This window comes from Juglans regia, chromosome 4 (genome assembly GCF_001411555.2).
Source record: "Juglans regia cultivar Chandler chromosome 4, Walnut 2.0, whole genome shotgun sequence".
In the NCBI taxonomy this organism is placed as follows: domain Eukaryota; kingdom Viridiplantae; phylum Streptophyta; class Magnoliopsida; order Fagales; family Juglandaceae; genus Juglans; species Juglans regia.
The window spans coordinates 30,105,782-30,129,240 of record NC_049904.1 but is presented as its reverse complement, the minus strand read 5'-3'; the positions used below and the strand labels follow the sequence as shown (position 1 = coordinate 30,129,240).

At 37.8% G+C, this 23,459-nt stretch overlaps 1 protein-coding gene across 4 annotated transcripts; it reads left to right on the top strand.

Annotated features, from left to right (window-relative positions):
* The first annotated feature begins 643 nt into the window (after nt 1–643).
* LOC108979533 (receptor-like protein 4) lies at nt 644–21,443 on the top strand. Of its 4 annotated transcripts, none has more exons than XR_004801354.1 (10): nt 644–844; nt 3,111–4,163; nt 4,564–4,711; nt 5,827–5,898; nt 6,882–6,953; nt 8,228–8,299; nt 8,379–8,456; nt 20,177–20,358; nt 20,819–21,030; nt 21,114–21,443. XR_004801354.1 is itself a non-coding variant. In XM_035689453.1 (10 exons), exons 1-9 carry the CDS (start codon nt 700–702, stop codon nt 20,938–20,940), a joined length of 1,944 nt encoding a protein of 647 aa, XP_035545346.1. In that variant the 5' UTR covers nt 644–699; the 3' UTR covers nt 20,941–20,960; nt 21,045–21,443. The 4 variants fall into 4 exon arrangements, 3 of the variants coding, with proteins under 3 accessions (XP_035545346.1, XP_035545345.1, XP_035545347.1); XM_035689453.1 differs by having other exon boundaries at nt 20,819–20,960; nt 21,045–21,443; XM_035689452.1 differs by having other exon boundaries at nt 20,819–21,443.
* The last annotated feature ends 2,016 nt before the right edge of the window (nt 21,444–23,459 follow it).

Below are 23,459 nucleotides of genomic sequence, written 5' to 3'. Positions count from 1 at the left end.
TGCATGTACCGTACATCATGACCGTCCACAGCTTGGCCCCGGAGGCTAGAACTCAACCCGCTTTGCAATTAATAATGAATAAATTTTTAATTTTTTTTATATTATAGTTTGACATAATTTAATTTATAAAATAAATTTTAAAATTTAAATTCGACGAAATAAGAGCATGGTTTTATAAAACCTATTTTTATATAAAATGTGAAGGAAAGTTGCCAAAAGTGCATTCAACGAATGATTTATTTCCTATTTATTTTTAATTTTTTTTCAGTGTTGTTGCTACATGCAATATGGATTGTGCACAAATATAAATATTTTTTTATTTATTTTCTCTTTTTTCTTGTAATTTTTCTCTCACAACAAATTTTCTATTCTTGTATTTTTCTTCTACAAAATATAATATTTAAATGATATAAAAAAAAATAAAATATGATATATTATAAAAATTAATATGTAAAATAAAAAAAATAATTTTTAATGATATATTTTAAAAAATAAGATGAATAATCTATTAGAAATGCTCAAAGAAGCTGCACTGTCCGATTAAAAGAAGTCCATCAACTGTCATGAAGCTCACCTGTACTATTGATGTCCTCCACAGTCACGCGTCCACTAGTTTGAAGAGTACTTGTAGAGTCTCCAACTGTGTATTACCTCACAGTCCCTCTCTCACTAAAGAGAAAGGGAGATGAAAAGCGAGAGATGGAGAATGAAGAGGCTGTAGCGGTGACAGAGACAGAGATACAGAGGGAAAGAGAAGTGCTTTTCGAGGTTAGGATGCTCAGATTTCGTCTGCTATGGCTGCTCGTTTTCTGCTCGGCTTTGTCTTCGTCTAAAGCTCGACGCGGTGAGCTTCCGCTACTCTCTCTCTCACTCACTGTGTAGTCACTTTCGTGGGGAATTCGAGTGCTGGAGTGGTAAATGATTTGCGTTAGCGTTTCTTAAGTATTTTTTGTTGCATTTTTATTTGTTTAATAATGATTGAGTATTTAGTTTTGATGACGAATCGATGCCTTTAAGTAGTTTTTGGTCTCTTCGGGGTTAGGTTTGAGATAGATCTTATATTGTGCTTTTTTGAAGATAATATCAAATCACATTGTTTATCTTAAGTAATTTGATGATAATATTGATGACAAATGGATGCCTTTAAGTAATTTTTTTATTATTATTATTTTTTTTTATGTCGGGAACCTCTCCAAGCCAGGGCACTTCGGATCCACCCTTGCTCCTGCACACCGCACATTCGAAAGTTTTTTTACACGAAACTGATTAAATTGCTAGCTTTTCACCGAGAAGTGTGGCCTTAGGATTGTTTGCACCTAAGGGGATTTGAACCTTGGACCTGGGGGAGCATACCCCCAAGCCCAAGGCCTTTACCACTTTAAGTAATTTGATTTGATATTCTATTGATTTGATTTTCATAATGTTTATCTTATCTTGTCTCGATGTAATTTTTCTATAAATAGGGATGTATGCCTTGTATTCAATAATAATTGAGAAAGTAAAGATGTAGTCATCAAAGCCTATTTCCCTCTTTCTCTCTTCTCCACCTTCGTTTATATTATATTTTATTTTTTTATCATGGTATCAGAGCTCTTAGCTAACGCTAGGCTCGATCCCGTGGAATATTTATTCTTCCGCTAGGTTTACCTCTCATAAAATTTTTATCGCCGTTCAATTATGTATCGTCTCAAATGAATGCATTTAGAGTATCTATATTAGCTATGAGACATTTTTTTTTTGGGTTTTGATCTGTTGTGAGCACTATTTGAAGCCCCAGATCCAATTTTAGCCTTCTGATTTTGGTCCAATAGTTGACCAAGGTCATATATAGCCCATTGTTGGCCACAACTCCAGATTTGATGGTCCAGTTGCCAGTCACTTCATCACCAACACCATCATCTTATCGACGATCAATTAATGAATATGGAGAATACTTTCAAATTTCAAACTCAAGATTTCAAAGTTCTCCACCTTGAGTTTGAGGGGGAATGTTGAAGAATTTAATTTGATTTGATATTAATTTGATTTGATTTTCATAATTATCAAATCATTTTGATTTGATATTATTTTGATTTGATTTTCATAATGTTTATCTTATCTTATCTCATCTCAATATAATTTCTCTATAAATAGGGATGTATGCCTCGTATTCAATAACAATTGAGAAAGCAAAAATGTAGTCCTCAAGGCCTCTTTCCCTCTTCTCCATCTTCTTTTATGTTAGATTTTATTTTCTATCATGCTTTATTTGCTAGCGTTCATGTTAGTAAGTGAAATGATGCATCAGAGAGCAAAAGCTGGATACGAGTATGCAAATTTTTCTTTGTTTTCACAGATATTCTTTATTGGTTTTTTAATTATATTTGTTCGGTTTAAAATGAAAGAATGATTTTGAATCCGTTTGGTTCCTGTGAATATTTTTATAAAAGAAAAGTAATAAATCAACATTCTGAATGTGTAGGAACTTTTTGCTCTTTTAGATATCAGAAAGCTAGAAGTCACTAAGCTGCACCTGACTTGAGTTTCAAAACCTGGAAAGGAAAAGAAAGCAAATTTGAACTTCTAGTTTCTTCTCCTTCGTCTTCTTTTTTGCAACATAACCACGTGTTCAAGTTCCCCAGTATGTGTGGCTCCTCCAGGCTTTTTTAGCCCAGAGTTATGCAATATGTTAGGGTTAATGACTGAATACTCGGAGTCTATAGATATGTATGTATTGTCGCAGAATCTATAGCGATAAACTATTGCTAATTTCTCTTTAATATTTTGAATTTTCCTTCAAAAAATAAATGAACCAATCTGTTACCAAGGTGATCATGAGTTAAAACGATGCATACCTTTAGCTTGAACCAACAACAACATTTCAGTGAAGCAGCATGTGCATTTCACAAATCAATTAGCAGCATGCAAGATACATGTTAAGTATGGACGCAGGTCATCTTTATGTGATTGCCAGTTTCTGGGTGAATTTGCGTAATTTATGAACCACCATGACTGATTGCATATACTTGAGGTTAGAGAATTATAATTAGTTCTTGTGCTTTAGCTGCTTTTCCTTCTACTTGATTTTAATGGTGATGTTTGAACATGTGAAATATTTTCTCTTACTACAGCACCATTTGTTATGCGCATAAGCTGTGGAGCTCGCCAAAATGTCCATACACCGCCTACCAATACACTTTGGTATAAGGATTTTGCATATACGGGAGGGGTACCTACAAATGCAACGGTTAAAAGCTTTGTCTCTCCTCATCTTAAAACACTTCGCTACTTCCCCCTATCTGAAGGTCCCGAAAATTGTTACAACATTAATAGAGTGCCAAAAGGACACTATTCTGTCAGGATATTCTTTGGATTGGTTGCGCAGCCTAATTTTGACTACGAACCTCTATTTGATGTTTCTGTTGAAGGCACTCAAATATGTTCTTTGCAATCAGGTTGGAGCAACCAGGATGACCAAGCATTTGCTGAAGCCCTCGTGTTTCTTACCAATAACACGGTCTCTCTCTGCTTTCATAGTACTGGTCATGGAGATCCAGCAATTCTTGCAATTGAAATTCTTCAAGTCGATGATAAAGCCTACTATTCCAGTCAACAGTGGGGTCAAGGAACAATTTTTAGAACAGCCACAAGACTGAGTTGTGGCACAGGGAAGTCAAAGTTTGGTGTTGATTATAGTGGTGATCATTGGGGTGGGGATAGGTTTTGGAAAGCCATACCAACTTTCGGTCAGAATTCTGATCGGCCTAGATCTACTGAAAGTAGCATAAAGCAGGCTTCAATTTCACCGAACTTTTATCCTGAAGCTCTTTATCAGTCAGCTCTTGTTAGTACTGATAATCAGCCTGATTTAACATATGCTATTGATGTGGAGCCCAATGGAAACTACTCAATTTGGTTACACTTTGCAGAGATTGATTCTTCAGTGACTAAAGTAGGGCAAAGGGTATTCGATATCCTGATAAATGGCGATGTTGTATTTGAAGATGTAGACATTATCAAAATGAGTGGGGGTCGTTATACCGCTATTGTTCTTAACACAACTGTTGCTATTAATGGAAGGACTTTGACAATAACCTTGCATCCTAAAGAAGGTCATGCCATTATCAATGCTATTGAGGTCTTTGAGGTTATTATAGCAGAGCCCAAAACCTTACCAGATGAAGGTATGTATGCCACATTTTTATTGTCCATACCATATATATAGTTTGCTTAAAATTTTCGAATAAGCACTAGAATGAGGCCCAAATATATGCACTTTCATGTATGTAAGACAGAGCAACCTATATAGTACGTTGGTATGTTATTGCTGAATACTGGCACTACTTCAGTGATAAAATTCTAGGACCACAACTTTCTGATATTCTCCTCTATTAACACTTAGTGAGGTCTTTGCTTGTTAATATCACCCACTTTGTTATCCACTCAATCTTGTTGACGTATTTGGCAGGGGTGAGCAAGAAATTTTTTTTCTGTGCTTACTTATTTCTCTTTATGAATAAAGCATATTGTAAGTTGGTGTGTAAATAGCGTGTCACTAAATTGATTGTCCTTATCCTATTCTAGTTAGGGCTCTACGAGCATTGAAGAAAGCATTGGGGCTTCCTCTTCGACTAGGATGGAATGGTGATCCATGTGTTCCCCAACAACACCCGTGGAGTGGGGCAGACTGCCAACTTGACAGTACTAGTGGGAAATGGGTCATCGATGGACTGTACTTTCTTGATCTTTGTCTCGTATTTAATGTATTTGGCTCTAGTAACTGCCGAAAAAAACTACCATCCCACAACTTTCAAGCTTGTGGACCAGTTAACCGAGCCAATCAACAACTCCCCCATGTCCTTTACTGGGAACAGATCCATTGAAAATGCTCAATTTCCTAGCCTTTGCAACACTCTGAATCTCTTTCTAACTTATTCGACAGCAATCTTTAAGTCCTTATAATCCATCCTTGCCAAGCTGAGATCTAATAAAACTAAGGGCTCTTGCTTATGCCACTCCCTTAAATTTGATTTGTCAAAAGCTGCTACACTAGTTCCAATAAAGACATTGACACTTAGAAGTTCTTATTAAATATCCAACCATCAATAGATATGACCTGGATAACATAGGGGTTGACATATGTTCTGGCACAAGAATTTATCCTGACCTTTATACAATGTACAGTTTTCCCATTTAATTTTTGTTTGATCCATATTTTGTATACTCCGGAATGTTGCCTTTCATATTTGTTAAGTGTTTCCACTGATCAAAAAAAAAAATTTGTTAAATGTTTCCAAGTCCACGAAATTTATGGAGTAAATTCTTGGTGCACTCGTAAAAATAGCATATGTTTCAAAAGTGACTGAACTGATGAAGGCCATCCCTACTTTTGTGGGAGCAGCTTCCATTTTCATTAAAGATTTTAAGTTTAAATTTTGGATTTCTTACCGAGTCATATGCATTTAGATTTTGGTAATGAGTTGTACCTCGATGATTGGCTCTAAGGCGATTGGACCACCTACATTGCTTACAATTTTTTGATAAGTAAACACAGCCCATTTACCTTTTTATGGGCTTTTCTATGTATTTTCTGGGCAACTTAAGCTGGATTTGGCCATTTTTTATGGCATTTGCCATATTTTCCTAGCTAGAAAGTCAAAAATATCAATTCCCAATGAAGAGTAAATTCAGGACCATTCTTTTTCACTCTCATACACACATACATGACCAAAGTATATTGCATTTTTTAAAGATGATTTGATGTTTAAGACTTTAAGATGCTAAGACAGTAATATCTTCTATTGTAGTATAGTGTTGAGTAATTACTGGTTTCCCCTGCCTGATCAGTGGTCTTGACAACCAAGGTCTGAGAGGTTTCTTGCCTGATGATATATCCAGTCTGCGTCATCTACATAGCATGTAAGTTTCTAAAAGTTGGCCTCCATTTTAATTGATAGAATTTGACATCCAAAGCTGCATCTGTATTAAGTTTTATAACTAAATGGTTCAAGTTTTGGCAATATACTGCTGATAGTTTTGAAATGCTGAGATGATAATAGCTTATTTCTGTGCAATGATCATTTTTATGTCTTCACTCAAATTGTTTATCAAATTCTTCTGTTTCCTAAAGTCTGCAATATCATGACTGACACAAGGGGATGTTTGGATGCAAGATTTTCTTGGAAGTTTCTGAAATCTAAGAAAACTTTTAAAGATGAGTTTTATGAGGTTTTAAAAGTGGTGGGAGCCAGTAAAAATATGGTTGGATTGAGAAAGCTTTTTAGATATGTTTTTATTGGAGCTTTTAAAAGTGGTGTGACCCCCAAATCTCAGCAGTTTAGAAGATGATTCCAATGTGCATCATGTGGTGTCTTTGGCAGGAACGTAATGCGCGGACGTTTGAGGACAATGAGAGATCAATAGAGGAATTTATAGCTTTCTTTTTTAGCACATTATGCACATGGTCCAATGCTGTTGATTTCAACGGCATGGCCCTTCATGATTTCCTTATATCTCTTGCGACCTCCTAGTCAGGGTTGTCTATGTATATACTGGGCTAGGCCTATTCTTGGAGTAATACAATTTGTTTACTTATAAAAAAAAAAAAAGTGGTGTGACCCATTGAAAATATGAAAGGAAGAAAATTTTAATGAGATTTTTGTTCTTTTAGTTTTGTGAAAGTTGTTTTGGTTTTTGTTTGTTAAGAAAATCAAGATAAGGTGTTATGATAATTGAGATTATTTTGTTGTAAAGATGTTTGGTTTGAGAGTAGGAAAATTTTGACAAACTTTAGAGAAATGAGAAATTTTTGGTTCCCAAACATGAGTGATTCAAATTTAGTCTAAACATCTTTCTAGCTTTGTTATGTATCTCTAATGGTAGTTTGGCTTGTGCATGTACAGAAACTTGAGTGGAAACAGCATTCGTGGTCTCATTCCATTCTCACTTGGAACAATAGCTAGCTTAGAAAAATTGTAAGTGCATTACTTTCTCTTGTCAGATACTTCCAACTTTTTAGTTTCTAGCGAATAAATACAACTCTCTGCAATTGATATTATTTACTGTGGAAAGAACTGCTATGGCACCGTCACCTAGAAACCATGAAATGTGATGATGTGGCACAGTCAAGTTAGCTTGTTTCTTTTCTCAGTGACAGCTTACACGAAGCTAATAAAACCCAACAGTGCTATGATCTTCAGCTAGCTTGCGTGTAGAACCTTCCTATTGTGCTCAAACGAATTTTGAAATTTATGCTACCCTATCCTGTAAGAAAAAAATCTTCTTCTATGCTTTAACTTTTGTAAAAGTCTTGTTGTCAACTATTAGGTCAGATCTTAAACAGAATCAGTATGTATTCTGGTTGCACTCTTGTTTCTATTTTCCTGTTGTAATGAATCATGTTGTATCATCAAGTCAACTTCTAAAACTACAGACTCAGCGCATTAGTAAGGTGCTCATGCGACTTTGTTCATATTTTGTAAGGGAATTAATTTCTGTTGTTTTAGTCTGGTATGAAATACCGTTTTCCTTAGGGAAAACATAAATGCAGGCACGATGCAAAATATATTTCTGTCGTTAAGGCATCCAAAATGGGTTGACATTGCAATAAAATGCCAATTTCAAAACAGTAAGGCCTGGTTTGGTTTCAAAAACCTTTGAAACCATCTCATCTCATCTCAACATTCAAAAACCAATTTCTTGTTTACATATAAAAAAAAAAAAATTCAAATACCAATTTCAAAATTTCAACTTTTTCATCTAATCATTATAACTTTTCCAAACTTTCAAACAAAACACAAGAAACAATTTAACTTTTTCAAATCCCAAAAGAAAATTAATATTAAAAAATTATATTCTCCTCTTTGAACTTTATAATTTTTTTTATTAAACTTTTTCTCTCTCATTTTCCAAAACCCCATAAAAATCTTAATTCAAATTATTTCATTACTATTTACAAATTATCTCACTACTATTCACAGATTTCTCATGTCATTTGTTTGACAGAACGGGGCCCCAGTTGCACCATCCAAACAACCACTCAATACCTTATTTATGGACCAAAGACCAGTTATACTAGGAGAAGCATTATTTTGCTTGGTTCTGATAACCAAAAAATAGAGAAGATTTTTATGCACCAATGCTGTCAAAATATGGAACCTTTTGAGCTCTCAAGTCACATTATTTTGTGCTGTTATTCTTTGCATTACTCCGTAAATTTAATTTCTGAAAGCATATGCTTGTATGGCAGGGACCTGTCTTACAATTTTTTTAACGGATCAATTCCTGAAAGCCTTGGACAGCTGACATCATTACAGATACTGTAAGATCTTTACAGCATCTCATTGACCCACGAGCTTTGAAATTCACAAAGAACTCAGATTTAGGTCATAATGATGCAGGAATCTTAATGGCAACTCTTTATCTGGAAGAGTCCCAGATGCACTGGAAGGAAGGCTTTTGCATAGAGCAAGCTTCAAGTATGTTCCAACCATTGTTTTTTTTTAAGATAACTGTGTAATTCTTTATTGAATAAACCTGAAACAAAGTTCAATCAATACAGTATTTCTCACTAAGTACAGTATTTGTAATTTGTCTAGGGCCTTCTTCTATCCACACCCTCTCTTCTATACTAGATAAAGCTAGTTTTGTAAGTATATGAGCTACTTTGTTAGCTTCTCTATAAACAAATCTTGTAGACCAATCAGTCTTACCTTTAAGAATTATTTTTATATCTTCTATGAACACCCCATAATCTGTTAGCACATTCTCACTACTGCACAAGTCCTTCACAACAACCTGAGAGTCCCCCGCCAGCATTACTTTGCCGAGCCCCAATTCCAAGCACAATAGAGCAGCTCTTCTAAGCAGCCATGGCTTCTGCTGCACAAGCCCCTTCTTGATTCTCAACAGCCGAGCATAGACGGGCTAGCCCTCCCCTTGATCATCCCTCACCACAACGCCAATCCCCACTCTTTTGTTGGTAGCATCCACCGCAGCATCCCAATTTGCCTTCACCCTCCCCACCTCAGACTTTTCCCATTTAGCATCTTCTCTTCTCATAGCTCTAGTACCCAAGCCTCTTTGTTGGACCAGATTAGCTTCCTTGAATCCTGCTTGAGCTAGCTTAGCAGTTTTAAGAACTTTCTTTGGTTCATCAAACTGATCTTCAAATACACATAGGTTCCTCCTGAGCCACAACTTCTGCATGGTGTAAGCCATTAATTCCATCTCTTCTATACTTAACTTTAGAAACATAATGGCCCATAACTCTGCAAAGCCAATCTCTGCATTACTCCATTTCTTTACAGGACTCTCATCCTCTGCCCATACATCTGAAGTTGCAGGGCATCCCCAGACCACATGTACTGCTGTTTCAATCCCCCTCTCACAGATAGGACACAAATTAGAAACAGAAGCTTTCCTTTTAAAGAGATTGGCCTTAGTAGGTAAGAGCTCATGACCCACTTTCCACAAAAACAGCTTCACAACACCTTGCACATTCAGATTCCATATTTGCCTCCACATCCCCTCCACCTTATCCTTCCCTGAACCTTCCCCCATGTTCCTCCTAAGGGTATGTTTGGGTGTTGAAAAGTATTGAGAAGTGTTGAGAATGTTTGTGAATAGTTATGAGTAGAGATTGGAGTGAGTTTGTGGGTCCCATTGAGAGTATTTTGAGTTGTTTGGATGTGTGAAGTATGTTGAGTTGTTGACTTTTGAGTAGGTAGTTGAAAAATGTGTGGGTCCCATAAATATTATAGTGATTTGAGTTTTAATAATAAATATTATAATGATTTTATTATAGTGATTTTTTAATATTAATAAATATTGTAGTGATTTTATTTTACTTTTATATATAATAATGATAAATATTATAATGATTTTATTTTTAATTTATATATAATAATGATAAATATTATAATGATTTTATTTTTAATTTATATATAATAGTGATAAATATTATAATGATTTTATTTATATATATAATAGTGATAAATATTATAGTAATGTTATTTTTTATTTATATATTATAGTGATTTTATTTTTAATTTATATATAATAATTTTATATTATAGTATTTTATTTTTTATTTATATATAATAGTGATAAATATTTTTTATTTATATATTATAGTTATTTTATTTTTTATTTATATATTATAGTTATTTTATTTTTTATTTATATATTATAGTGATTTTATTATTTATATTTATATATTATAGTGATTTTATTTTTTATTTATATATAATAGTGATAAATATTTTTTATTTATATATTATAGTTATTTTATTTTTTATTTATATATTATAGTGATTTTATTTTTTATTTATATATAATAGTGTTATTTTTATTATAGTGATTTTAGTTTTTATTTATATATTATAGTGATTTTATTTTTTATTTATATATTATAGTGATTTTATTTTATTTATATTTAATAGTGATAAATATTATAGTGATTTTATTTTTTATTTATATATAATAGTGATAAGTATTATAGAATGTTTGTGAATAGTTATGAGTAGAGATTGAAGTGGGTTTGTGGGTCCCATTGAGAGTATTTTAAGTTGTTTGGCATGTGAAGTATTTTAGGTACATACTATTGGGTCGTACACTATTGTTTTCTCTCTCCTAAAATTTCTCTCTCCGTACACTTTTGCTTCTCTTGGCTTTTTGTGTTCTTGCTACTGGTATTGGGTCGTCATTAGTGGTAGTTACTTGGGGTGATTAACATGTAGTTCAGCTGAACTTAAGGTGGGGGTGGGTGCTTGAGGGTGGCTGGGTGGAGTGGTTTTGGAAGGAAAATGCCTACTGTGAGAAGTGTAGCAATTGAGTCCAAGTTTTTTGAGGTGAAGGCAGATGGGAGTGGAGTGCTTATCACTGAGTGAGGGTGGAAAGGACTGCAAAACCTGAGGTTGGGTTTGGACACTGCTCTTTGGGCGGCAAAAACCATGGAGGGTTGTCATAAACATGGCAGTAAGGGATATTACTCTGTTTTTAGAGAAGGTAATAGAGCTTTCGTAGCGCAAAAAGGCTCAAATTCTCGCGGCAGTTACTTGGCTCTGGTGGTCTATAGTGGAGGTGGTAGTAGGAGCTTCATTATAATACCTGAAGACAGAAATGGGTGGGGGTGGAGAAAACTGGCGGAGGCATTGAGGGAGGTTGGAAGCGTAGGTGGAAAGAGGAGAGTTCTTCCATCTACATAGGCAGAAGCTCTCACGTCTTCTATGTCGTACAAGGAGGCTCTACAGTCAACCTGAGATGTGCAAAAGTCAGATATGGCAGGCCTACTACGGTCAGGTGATCTTACTGTTTTGGGAGAAAATCAGAGACAAAATGGACGTGGCAGGTGGTCTGGGCAAAGTGAGATAATCGTTTTGAAGGAATTATGGGATTTGCAGGCTTCGCTGGAAGAGATGAGTGTTAAAGTAAAGGGGCTTATACGCAGCGTTTTGGGTAAAGAAGAAGTGGGGCAGGAGGTTGGGGCGGGTAATAGAGAAAGAAATGGGGCAGGAGGTCTGGGTAAAGAAGAAGAGGGGCGGGTTGGGCCCATAGGGAAGGCCCAGGGTTATGGGTCAGCTCGAACCGAGCCCACGCCACAGACGCTCTCTTTCTGGAGGAAGAAAGTAGGCCATCTTGCAGGCCCAGCGGGGAGTGGGTCAGCAGGCCCATCGGGGGGTGGGCCAGTGACTCCGACGCCGGCGCAACCCCAGTCGACGTCGACGGAGGAAGCAGAGGCCTCGATGGAAGTTTTGTCGGCGGCAGAGAAGCATATCCCGAAACCCTCCGAGGTTTCGGGTTCGCTGGAGGGGCCCGAAACACGAACATCAAGACCGAGTCTTGGACAGGGGATGGAACAGAAGGGAGCAACGGCTCATGGTGACGTAGTGGGTGGTTTGGCAGTGGCACTACAACCGACGGAGGTGGAGGTGGGAGAAATCGTGGAAGGGGAAGGTCTGGAATTGAGCTTGTATGAGGATGGGTGTTTGTTTTCATCAGGGACACCATAGAACCTCTCGGGGAGTCAGGGGATACCTCTAGATCAGTTGTGTTCATCCGGGTTGCCACAGATCATCTCGGTGGATAGGACCGAGCTTCTGGCACACAGCAAAGGTTCTGAAGGAGCTCGGCAAGAAGCTATAGTCACAGTGGAGTGTGGGAGCGCATCAGAGATGGTAGGGGAAAGTCAGTTGATGATGATTGAGCCAAGTAAATGCTCTAAAGTGGGGGAGGAGTCTGCAGGAGTGGATCCGACTCCAATAAGAATGATTATTCCTACTGCTTCAGATGATTGGGTATTGAAAAAGGTAGAGGAATTTCAAAGTTGTATGGGAATTTCGTGTAAAGGATATGAAGAACAGTTCAAGGCACTGATTATAGCCATTGAGGTTGGACAACATGGTACAGGGTTAAAAAGAAATAGGGAGTTAAAGAGGCTGACGTGGTCTATTAATTATGATGGAAAGGAGGGGAGTGCAAGTCGTGCAAGAAACAAGGGGAGGGCTGGAACAGTTGTTAAATGAAGCCTAGAATTTTGTGTTGGAATGTTAGGGGGCTGAATGAGGTTAATAAACGTTTGCGAATAAGAGCTCTATTAAGGCAATGGAAAGTGGAATTTATCTGTCTACAAGAAACAAAGTTGAAGATTATCAATAGAAGTATTATTCGGAGCTTATGGAGCTGTCAATATGTAGGCTGGTCATATTTTCCTTCGAAAGGGGCTTCGGGTGGAATTTTGATTATGTGGGATAAGCGGGTGGTGGAAAATAGTGATGAGTTTGTGGGAGAATATTCGGTTGGGTGTTCTTTTAAAAACACAGAAGATAATTTTTTATGGGCGTTTATTGGGGTATATGGTCCTAATTTGGACAGTGAGAGGAGGTTGCTTTGGGATGAGCTTGCTGGCCTATGTTCTTGGTGGGAGGTACCTTCGTGTATAGGTGGGGATTTTAATGTAACAAGATTTTCCAGCGAAAGTTCAGGGGCGGGTCGACAAAACCAAGCTATGGTGGATTTCTCGGATTTCATTTTTGAGGTAGGCCTTATGGATTTACCGTTAATGGGAGGCGATTACACTTGGTCTAATAATCAAGCCTGGTCAAGACTTGATAGATTTCTCATCTCTCCCTCGTGGGAGACACAATACTCAGATGTAAGTCAGACTAGGCTTTCAAGGATATGCTCTGATCACTTCCCTATATTGTTAGCTTGTGGAGGTACTCAAGGGGGTAGAAGGCCGTTCAAGTTTGAGAATATGTTGTTAAAGATGGATGGATTTGTGGAGATGGTCAGGCAATGGTGGAATTCATACCTCTTTGAGGGCAATCCGAGTTATGTATTGGCTGGAAAATTGAAAGCTTTGAAGAAGGACTTGAAGATTTGGAATGAACAGGTAGTTGGTGATGTAACTTTACAAAAGAAGAGTTTGTTTCAGGAGTTACAAGGTTTAGAGGGTGTAGGGGAAGAAAACATCAGAAAAGGTCAGGTAGTTACTGAATTGGAAAGATTGACTTTAATGGAGGAAATTTCATGGAGACAAAAGTCAAGGGCCTTGTGGCTTCGGGAGGGGGATAAAAACACAAAGTTCTTTCATCGCATGGCCAATGCACATAGGAGGTTTAACTCCATTGAGTCTTTGAGCATAGATGGAGATGTATCTTCAGATCAGGGCGAGATAAAAGAGCATGTGGTAGGGCATTTTGAACATTTGTTATCGGAACCTCATGCATGGAGGCCCACAATAGATGGTCTAGCTTTTGAGGTAATTGACCAATATAGTATGGATTGGGTGGAGAGACCATTTGAAGAGGAAGAGGTAAAACAAGTAATCAGGAATATGAACAAAGATAAAGCTCTAGGCCTGGATGGATTCACAATGGCTTTTTTCCAGGTTTGTTGGGAGGTGGTGCGAGAGGATGTAATGCTGGTTTTTCAGGAATTTTTCAGTCATGGCAGATTTGAGAAAAGCTTAAATGCTAATTTTATTGCACTAGTCCCTAAAAAGGCCGGTGCAAGAGAGGTACAAGATTTTAGACCGATTAGTCTTGTGGGCAGTGTGTATAAGATACTTGCCAAAGTTCTTGCTAACAGGATGAGCACGGTCATGGAGAAGATTATCTCTAAGTCTCAAAATGCTTTTGTGAGGGGGAGACAAATTTTGGACTCGGTTCTTATAGCTAATGAATGTTTGGATAGCAGGTTAAAGTCGGGAGATCCAGGTATTTTATGCAAACTCGATATGGGGAAGGCTTATGATCATGTAAATTGGAATTTTTTGCTGTACATGCTGAGGAGATGTGGGTTTGGGGAAAAATGGAGGAAGTGGATGAGATACTGTGTGTCATCGGTTCGCTTCTCGGTTCTGATAAACGGTGATCCCGTGGGTTTTTTTCATAGTTTGAGGGGTCTGCGACAAGGTGACCCACTATCACCTCTTTTATTTGTCCTAGTTATGGAGGCTCTAAGTCGTATGGTGTCGGCAGCAGTAGAAGGAGGATTTTTTTCAGGTTTCTCAGTGGGAGATACCCATGGTTCCACTATTATTTCTCATCTATTGTTTGCAGATGACACTTTGCTTTTTTGTGAGGCAAATGAAGGCCATATACAATCTTTGAAGGCCATCTTACTATGTTTTGAAGCGGTATCCGGGTTGAAGGTTAATCTTGCCAAGACGGAGATGGTTGCGGTTGGAGAAGTCAGCAATATTAGAGGGTTGGCGAATATTTTGGGATGTGGGGTTGCTTCGTTGCCATTGAAGTACCTTGGTCTACCGTTGGGGGCTTCTTTCAAAGCAAAGACAATTTGGGAGGGGGTGCTGGAAAAATTTGAGCGTAGGTTGGCCGGGTGGAAAATGTTGTATCTCTCTAAAGGGGGGCGAATCACACTTATGAAGAGTACCTTATCCAATCTCCCCACATATTACTTATCTTTATTTCTCCTCCCCGCAAGTATTGCTTCTAGAATAGAGAAACTTCAACGGGATTTTTTGTGGAGTGGGTTAGGAGATGAGCGTAAGTTCCATCTAGTAGGGTGGGAAAATGTATGTTCCCCTTTGAGAGACGGTGGATTGGGGGTCCGGAATGTGAGGGCGTTCAATAAGGCACTATTAGGGAAATGGTTGTGGCGTTATAACCATGAGAGGGGGGCTTTATGGAAAGGGGTGGTGGATATGAAGTATGGAAGTGAAAGAGGGGGTTGGTGTTCTAAAGAGGGTAGGGGGACATATGGAGTGGGGCTATGGAAGTTTATTCGAAAAGGATGGTGCTCTTTTGCTAGTAATACTCGTTTGCGTTTGGGGGATGGTAGTAGGATCAGCTTTTGGCAAGATGTGTGGTTGGGAGACACGGCCTTGAAGGATGCTTATCCTATGATTTTCAGAATTGCACGGGAAAAAGAAGCTATGGTGGCTGACTTGCGGGTTATTAACCAAGGCACACAGGAGTGGATTATCAACCTCACTCGGGATGCACACGATTGGGAAGTGAATGAGCTGGTGGGATTTCTGAGCATGCTGTACAACATTACCACTGCTGCCACTTTGGAAGATACGATGGTTTGGTGCCCCTCTAGGAAAGGGAAATTTTCGGTAAGCTCTTTTTATGAATCCATTAATATGCACCAAAGGCATATTTTCCCTTGGAAGAATATCTGGAGGACTAAAGCACCGACAAAGGCTGCATTTTTTGTGTGGACGGCGGCTCTAGGGAAGATTCTGACCTTTGATAATCTTAGAAGACGTGGCCTCATTATTATGGACTGGTGCTGTTTGTGCAGAAAAAATGGGGAAACGGTGGACCATTTACTTCATTGTGAGTTTGCTCGAGATATTTGGACTAATTTTTTCAGTAGAATGGGCTTAGCATGGGGGATGCCGGGTAGGGTGGTTGACTTGTTAGCAAGCTGGAATGGGATCTCAGGAACAACACAAATTGCAGCAGTGTGGAATATGGTTCCTATATGTATTTTCTGGTGTATTTGGAACGAACGTAATGAGAGACTTTTTGAGGATCATGAACGCTCTTTGGAAGAGTTTAGGAGCTTTTTCTGGAAGACCTTGTTTGTGTGGGCCATTGCTCTTGATTTGAATGGTCTTAGTTTTCATGATTTCCTTGTAACTGTTTCGAGTCACTAAACTGGTGTATTCACATGTATACTTCTAGTGTACCTGGGCTATGCCTCTTTCATATCAATAAAATAACTTATTACTTATAAAAAAAAAAAAAAAGTATTTTCTAAAGTACGAGAATATTTGGAAAGTGTTGAGGAATGTTTGGTATCCAAACATAGCCTAAATCTTTCTTTTCTGAGAAAATATGCAGATTTAACAGAGAACTTGCCATTCTTTGCTGGCCCCCATACTATCCTATCCTCTACACCCCACTTACTAAGGGGTAACTTGCATATCTGCGTTGCATCCATTGTATTGAAAGACTCGAAAATGAAATCTCTTTTCCAACATCCAATCTCAACATCAATCAGCAAGTTAACTTTGGCATCAAGAGGCAAAGAAGTTTGAGGAGATTGCACCTTGTATGAGCTAGGACATGGGAGCCATCTGTCATGCCAAACACTAATCTTCCTGCCGTCCCCAACCCTCCATAAAATCCCATCTTTGACGAGATCAATGACAGGCCACAAGCTCCTCCATATGTATGAGGATTATACCCCAGTTTTGCATCATTCAAGCTAACCCCTCTAAAGTATTTCTCCTTCATAATCTGAGCAACCAGCAGGGAAGGGGAAGTAAGCATTCTCCAGCATTACTTAGCAAGCATTGTTTGGTTGAAACATTCAATATCCTTGAAGCCTAACCTCCAACCCTTTTTGAATCCCCCAACTTATTCCAGCTTCTCCATTGTATCTTATTCTCCTTTTGTTTGTGCCCCTGCCAGAACCTGGCCATAAGGGAAGAGATCTCTTTGCAAATTTTCTTTGGCAACATAAACACACTCATTGAGTATGTAGGAATAGTCTGAACAACAGCTTTCAATAAAACTTCTTTCCCTGCCTGTGATAAGAAAAGATTCTTCCAGTGATTCAGCTTAGCCCATACCCTTTCCTTAACTGATCTGAAAGTGTTGTACCGAGACCTACGCATCATGGCAGGTAGACCTAGATATTTCTCATAACTCCCACACACAGGAACCGCTGCCACCCTTTGGATCTGTCTTCTCACAGCAGTAGCTGTGTTTGTACTGAAATATATGGTGGACTTTTGTTAAGTTGAGCAACTGTCCCGAGGCCTTCCCATACAGCTCTAACAAATCATGAATCCTATGCCATTCAGCCATGAGTGCCTTCCCAAAAATCACATAATCATCTGCAAAGAGCAAGTGATTTACCCTTGTTCCACCCCTGGCCACTGCAACCCCCCTTATCTTCTTAGACCTTTCAGCCATATTAATTAAGGAGCTAACTCCTTCAGCACACAAGATGAATAAATAAGGGGATATGGGATCCCCTTGTCTAATCCCATGAGTTGGCTTAATAACTCTGCTAGGTTGTCCATTCAATAAAATTGAGTAAGAAACTGAATTCAAACACTGCATAATGAGCCCTATCCACCTCTCCCCAAACCCCAACCTCCTCATCATTCCTTCCAAAAACTTCCACTCAATCCTATCGTATGCTTTTGCCATATCCAGCTTTAGAGCCATACTCCCCACCCTTCCTTTTTGCCGTGTCTTCATCGTGTGGAGAGTCTAATAAGCAATCATGACATTATCTGTTATAAGTCTCCCAGGAATGAAGGCACTTTGGTTGCTGGAAATCAGATAAGGAAGCAGCTTCTTAAGCCTGTTAGCCATCACCTTTGAAGCCAACTTATAGACCACATTACAAAGACTAATGGGTCTAAACTCACTAGCTTTCGAGGGGTTCTTCACTTTAGGGATAAGTGCTATGTAAGTATGGTTAATGGTACTATTCAGCTCCCCATAACCATTCAGAAAAGGGTAGTGCTACAGCCCCCGCTGGCCGCTGGGGCTGTAGTATTATTTAATATATATTTTATTTAAATAATTTTTATATAGATTTTTTAATATTTTAAAATATTTTAAAAAAATAAAATATTATTAAGAAAATATTTTTTTAATTCAAAAGTAAAAAATATATATTAAAAAATATTTTCTTAATCACGAAGTAAAATAAAAAATTATAAAAAAATTACTTAATGATTAAGAAAATATTTTTTAATAATATTATGATTTTTTTTAAAAATATTTAAAATAGTTATATTACAGCCCCCGTTGGGGGCTCCCGTTGAGCTTAACATGTACTTTTTTATGTGTAATTTCTTAATTTATTTTTTATATAGATTTTTTTTACACTTATAAATATTTTTAAAAAATAAAATAAATTTAAAATATCATTAAAAAACACTTCCTTAATCAGAAAGTAAAAAAAAAAATCATTAAAAAACACTTCCTTAATCAGAAAGTAAAAAAAAATCATTAAAAAACACTTCCTTAATCAGAAAGTAAAATACAAATCATTAAATATTAATTTTTATTCTACTTCATAATTAAGAAAATATTTTTAAATAATATTATAATTTTTATTTTATTTTTTAAAATATTTAAAATTATTAAAAATATCTATATAAAAATAAATTTAAAAAATATACATAAAAAAATGCTACAGGCCCCAGCGGGAGCCCCCAGCGGGGCATGTAGCATTTTCCTTCAGAAAATTGAGTAAAGCCTCACTGACCTCCTCTCCCACAATGTGCCTGTAGGCTTGAAAAAAACAAGCCCCATACCCATCGGGTCCAAGGGATTTCAAAGGAGCCATCTGTTTTAAGGCAACCTCAATTTCCTCTCTAGTAAACTCCTTTTGTAACTCTACATTCATATCACATGTGACCCTTGGCACCACATTTCTCAAACACTCATCTATATTCTCCTCAGTAGAGGCCCCAATGATTCAATCAGCTGCTGGAAATGGCTATGAAATACCTGCTCAATCTTCTCATGCTCAGTCACCATCCTTCCTTCCTCAGTGAAAATCCCCTTCACCATATTCTTGCTTCTTCTCTGGCTAGCACAAGAGTGAAGTTTTTTTGTATTTTTATCCCCCAACTGGTACCAATTCCTCTTGGCCCTTTGCTTCCATTTCATATCTTCTTACTCAAGTAAAAGCCCCAGCTCCTTATGTAGCCTTTTAACAATATCAGCATTATGAGGACCTTCATCATCCTGCTCCTCTTTCAGTCTTTCTGTTTTTTCCTTGATAAGGAGCTCATCACTCTTCCTTTTCTATCTACTCCACAATAACAACTCCCTTTTGCAATTACAGAGCTTATTCTATACCACCCTTAAACGGCCCTGCCCACCAGGCCTTCTTGACCACACTCCAACTACAGCTCCCCCTTCCTCATCCCTGGCCCATTTAGCTTCAAATCTAAAGATTCTTTGACCTCTCCTTTTTCCCATACTCCCTTTCTCTATGCTCAACAACAGAGCTTTATGATCTGATTGTGAAGCTGTTAAAACCTCCACCTCATGACATCTAAAGAAATCTGTCCAGCTGCAATTAGCTACAGCCCTATCAAGCCTTTCCTTGGTGAAGGAATTATCCTCGTGCCGATTACTCCATGTGAATCTACACCCCTTCCATCCTAAATCAAAAACAGAATTCTCTTCCAAAGCTTGTCGAAAATCATTCATCTGCCCCTCAGGTCGAGGCCTTCCTCCACTCTTCTCCCCTTGACAGACCACCTCATTGAAATCACCTATCAAGCACCATGCCATCTGCTCTTGGGGTCTGAGCAGTGACATCAACCTCCAAGTCTCCCTCCTTCTACTCACCTCAGGATGGCCATAGAACCCCGTTAACAACCACCTAATCTCCCCTTCAATATACGCACTAATATGATGCTGTGAGAAGTTCAGAATTTCTAACCTCACTTCCTTCCTCCACAACAACACCAATCCTCCCTTCCTCCTTACTGGCTCCACTACAAAACAACCTTCCCATCCCATTCTTTTTTTAACTCCTTCAAATTTTTTAGCTACTAGATGTTCCAACCATTGTTAGTCTTTAGTTTTTTAAGGCTTTGAGAAAATACTTAACATAACATGCAGGCATAAAAATTTCTATATTCAATAATGTGCATGCACGTTGTTAGTTACTTTTTGGATAGTAGTATTGTTACAGAAGTCTGCTACAAATACTTATTGTATGTAGATACTTCCAGTTTTACAGATAATGCAGGTCTTTGCGGCATACATGGACTACCTACCTGTGGGCACCACCTTTCTGCAGGTGCAAAGGTTGGCACTGCTTTAGGTGCATTGCTGTCATTACTTCTAACTGTTATCTGTTCGCTGTGTTGGTGGAAAAGGCGGCAAAATATCCTCCGAGCACAACAGCTTGCCGGTAAGGATATTCATATTATAGTAGAGAAGATTGTTAGCGGAATGTTCTTCAGATACATACATATACTCTTCGTATTCATTTTTATGCATATAATGGAGGATAATCTGCCATGTCGATGCATTAATAAGTTTTGTATCGCTTTTTTCATCTTATAATGGCTTGGCATTGTATGGCCAAAATAACAGAAAGGAAAAGAATTTAATATCCAAAAATAATGCATCCTTATACTTTACCCCCTCGCCCCCAAATCCTGGTTTTTTACTAACAATATAGAGATTATTTTGTTTGGCATTCTTATATTGTTGGTTATTTATTTGGCCCTCTCTAAAAAGAGTTCCTGGTTTTCTCTGTGATGTCAAAACTTTCTGTACGAATTCCATGCATTCGCAAGCATGCTTTGTAGGTATTTTGTTCATCTCCCAGGGAAATTTACACTCTGCCTCCTTTAATTTTTGTACAGCACGAGATGCTCCCTACGCTAAGGCAAGGACAAATGTAACACGTGATATTCAGATGACAAGGCATAACAATAATGGCCATGCTCGGACTGCTGCTGAAACTGGGCCGATTTTGCTATCATGATGAGACAACACTCACCTTGGGTGGGTTCTATAATGCAGTCAAGATGCGCTCCCTGGAACCTTTACTTCGCTTCTAAAATTTCACTGACCGGTTAGTCGATTCAGCCTTGCAGATCTTGCTCGATTCATGACACTACCTTATGCTACTCTTGTCCTTTCAAACTCACCTTGCAGATCAGAGAATCCAGATATCACCTTGGTGGCAACAAACTCCCTAATATGAAAAATCTTGTAAATCTCTCCCATTATTTTTGTTCCCAGCTGTGAAAGAAAAACGTTGTAACTAATAGAGAATAGACACTGAACTTCACAATGTTTTCAAATAATTTCCCTTCCGTTTTTATGTCTTTTGTGGTTTGAAAGTAACCATCTGATCTAAGTGAAAGTCTGAGATGGTACTGAGCTATTGTGAACCTTTCTTCTCATTGGATGTGTTGTAAAATCATTATTCCTCCTAATAATATAAGAAAAGAAAAGGTCATTATTCCTCTTCCCCCAATTTCATTGCTGGTTTTGAACACGATACTACTTATTCTTAAATCTATGGGATGTTTAATTCACAATATGCCTGATCTGTATAATCAAGTCCACATCTCATAAATTTTCCCCCTCTCTCTCTTGATAACTCTCTCTCTCTCTCAATCTAGTCTACTGCCCTGCTCAAAATGAAAAAAAAAAAAAAAAAATCTGGGATACCCTTAACTCAATCAAAGAAGCATTTCCTGGACCTATGATAGCTATAGGGGACTTCAATTCGGTTCTACATCAATCTGAAAAATCTGGAGGTAAGCCAGTATAGCCAATACATCAACTCCTAAGGGATTGCACCTTTTCATAGAAAAACATGGGTTGATAGAGTTGGGGTATTTAGGCCCCAAATTCACATGGTCCAACAATAGACATTGTCCTAATAACATGTGAGAAAGTTTGGACAGAGGTGTGGTGAACTTGTAATGGAACACTCTTCCCCGATGCCTCAATCAAAAATCTCCCTAGAATTTCCTCTGACCACTATCCAATGACACAATGAATTCTTGTAACTCAAAAAAATCCTTCAAGTTCGAGGAATTCTGGACTAGAGACCCCACTAGTGTTGAGGTGGTCAGAAAAGTTTGAAACTCTCAATTCATGGGGACTCCTACTTATATTCTAACCAGGAAATTGAAAACTACAAAAAAATGCATTAAAACAGTGGAACATCAATTGCTTTGGTCACATCCAATCCAACATCAAAAGTCTTAGCAACTCCCTCAATGAAATTCAATCTTAGCCTCTTACTCCAAGTTCCATCTTATTGGAAGAGAACCTTTGAGAAAATCTAGATGAGCAACTTCGGAGAGAGGAATCCCTCTGGCACTAGAAATTCAGAATTACTTGGCTTACAACCACAGATCTCAACACCAAATACTGTCATGTCTCCACTGCAATAAAATGTAGAAATAATAACATTGAGAGTCTCAAAACAAGCACCAGACAATGGACAACTGACCCATCAACCATCAAGTTTAAGTTTCAAGAGCATTTCCACAATATCTACAAAACTACTAATCTTGAAATTTCTATCAACATGGAAAATCTATTTCCCAATAAAATTACTAACACTGACAATGAATACCTTTGTAGGATCCCTTCTGAGGAGGAGATCATGAGCACAATTAGTCAAATCCCCTCTACAAAGGCTCCTAGTCCTAATGGCTTTACTGGTCTCTTCTATAAATTCTATTGGGACTTAATTAAAGAAGATCTTCTTGTTGCTATAAACAGTTTCTTCACTAATGGAAAACTTTTAAAGGAACTGAACCACACAAACAATGCTCTTGTCCCCAAGACTGATGCCCCAATATTGTCCATCAATTTTGACCTATTAGTCTTGCCAATGTTTGTTACAAAATTATAGCAAAAATCCTTACCAATAGACTTAAGAGTGTTCTTTCTCATATTATCTCTCCATACCAAACAACTTTTCTACCCAGGAGATTAATACAAGAAAACACAATTCTGGCCCAAGAAGTCTTCCACCAGCTAAAAAAAAGGGGGGTAAGAAAGGTCTGATGGCCATCAAAATTGATATGGAAAAAACTTTTGACTATATGGAATGGTCCTTCCTCCTTTCTATTTTTCATAATCTTGGCTTTAATCAAACTTGGACAAATTGGATTGGGGAATGTATCACCTCTGTGACTTATTCCATCATTATCAATGGCTTACCAACCGGATTCCTACATCCATCTCGTGGTATAAGACAAGGTGACCCACTGTCTCCATTCCTCTTTATTATGGGAAGTGAAGTTCTTTCTAGGTTGAATCTCAGGGAGGAATTAAACAACAAAATATAAGGTATAAGTATCTCAAGAAGAGGGCCCTCCCTTACACATCAGTTGTTTGTAGATGATCTCATCCTATTTAGCAAAGCCACATCCTAAAATGCTCAAGCCTTTGCACAATGCTTAGATACTTATACCTCATGGTCTCGACAAAAATTGACTCTGCAAAGTCCTCCATACATTTCAGCAGCAATAC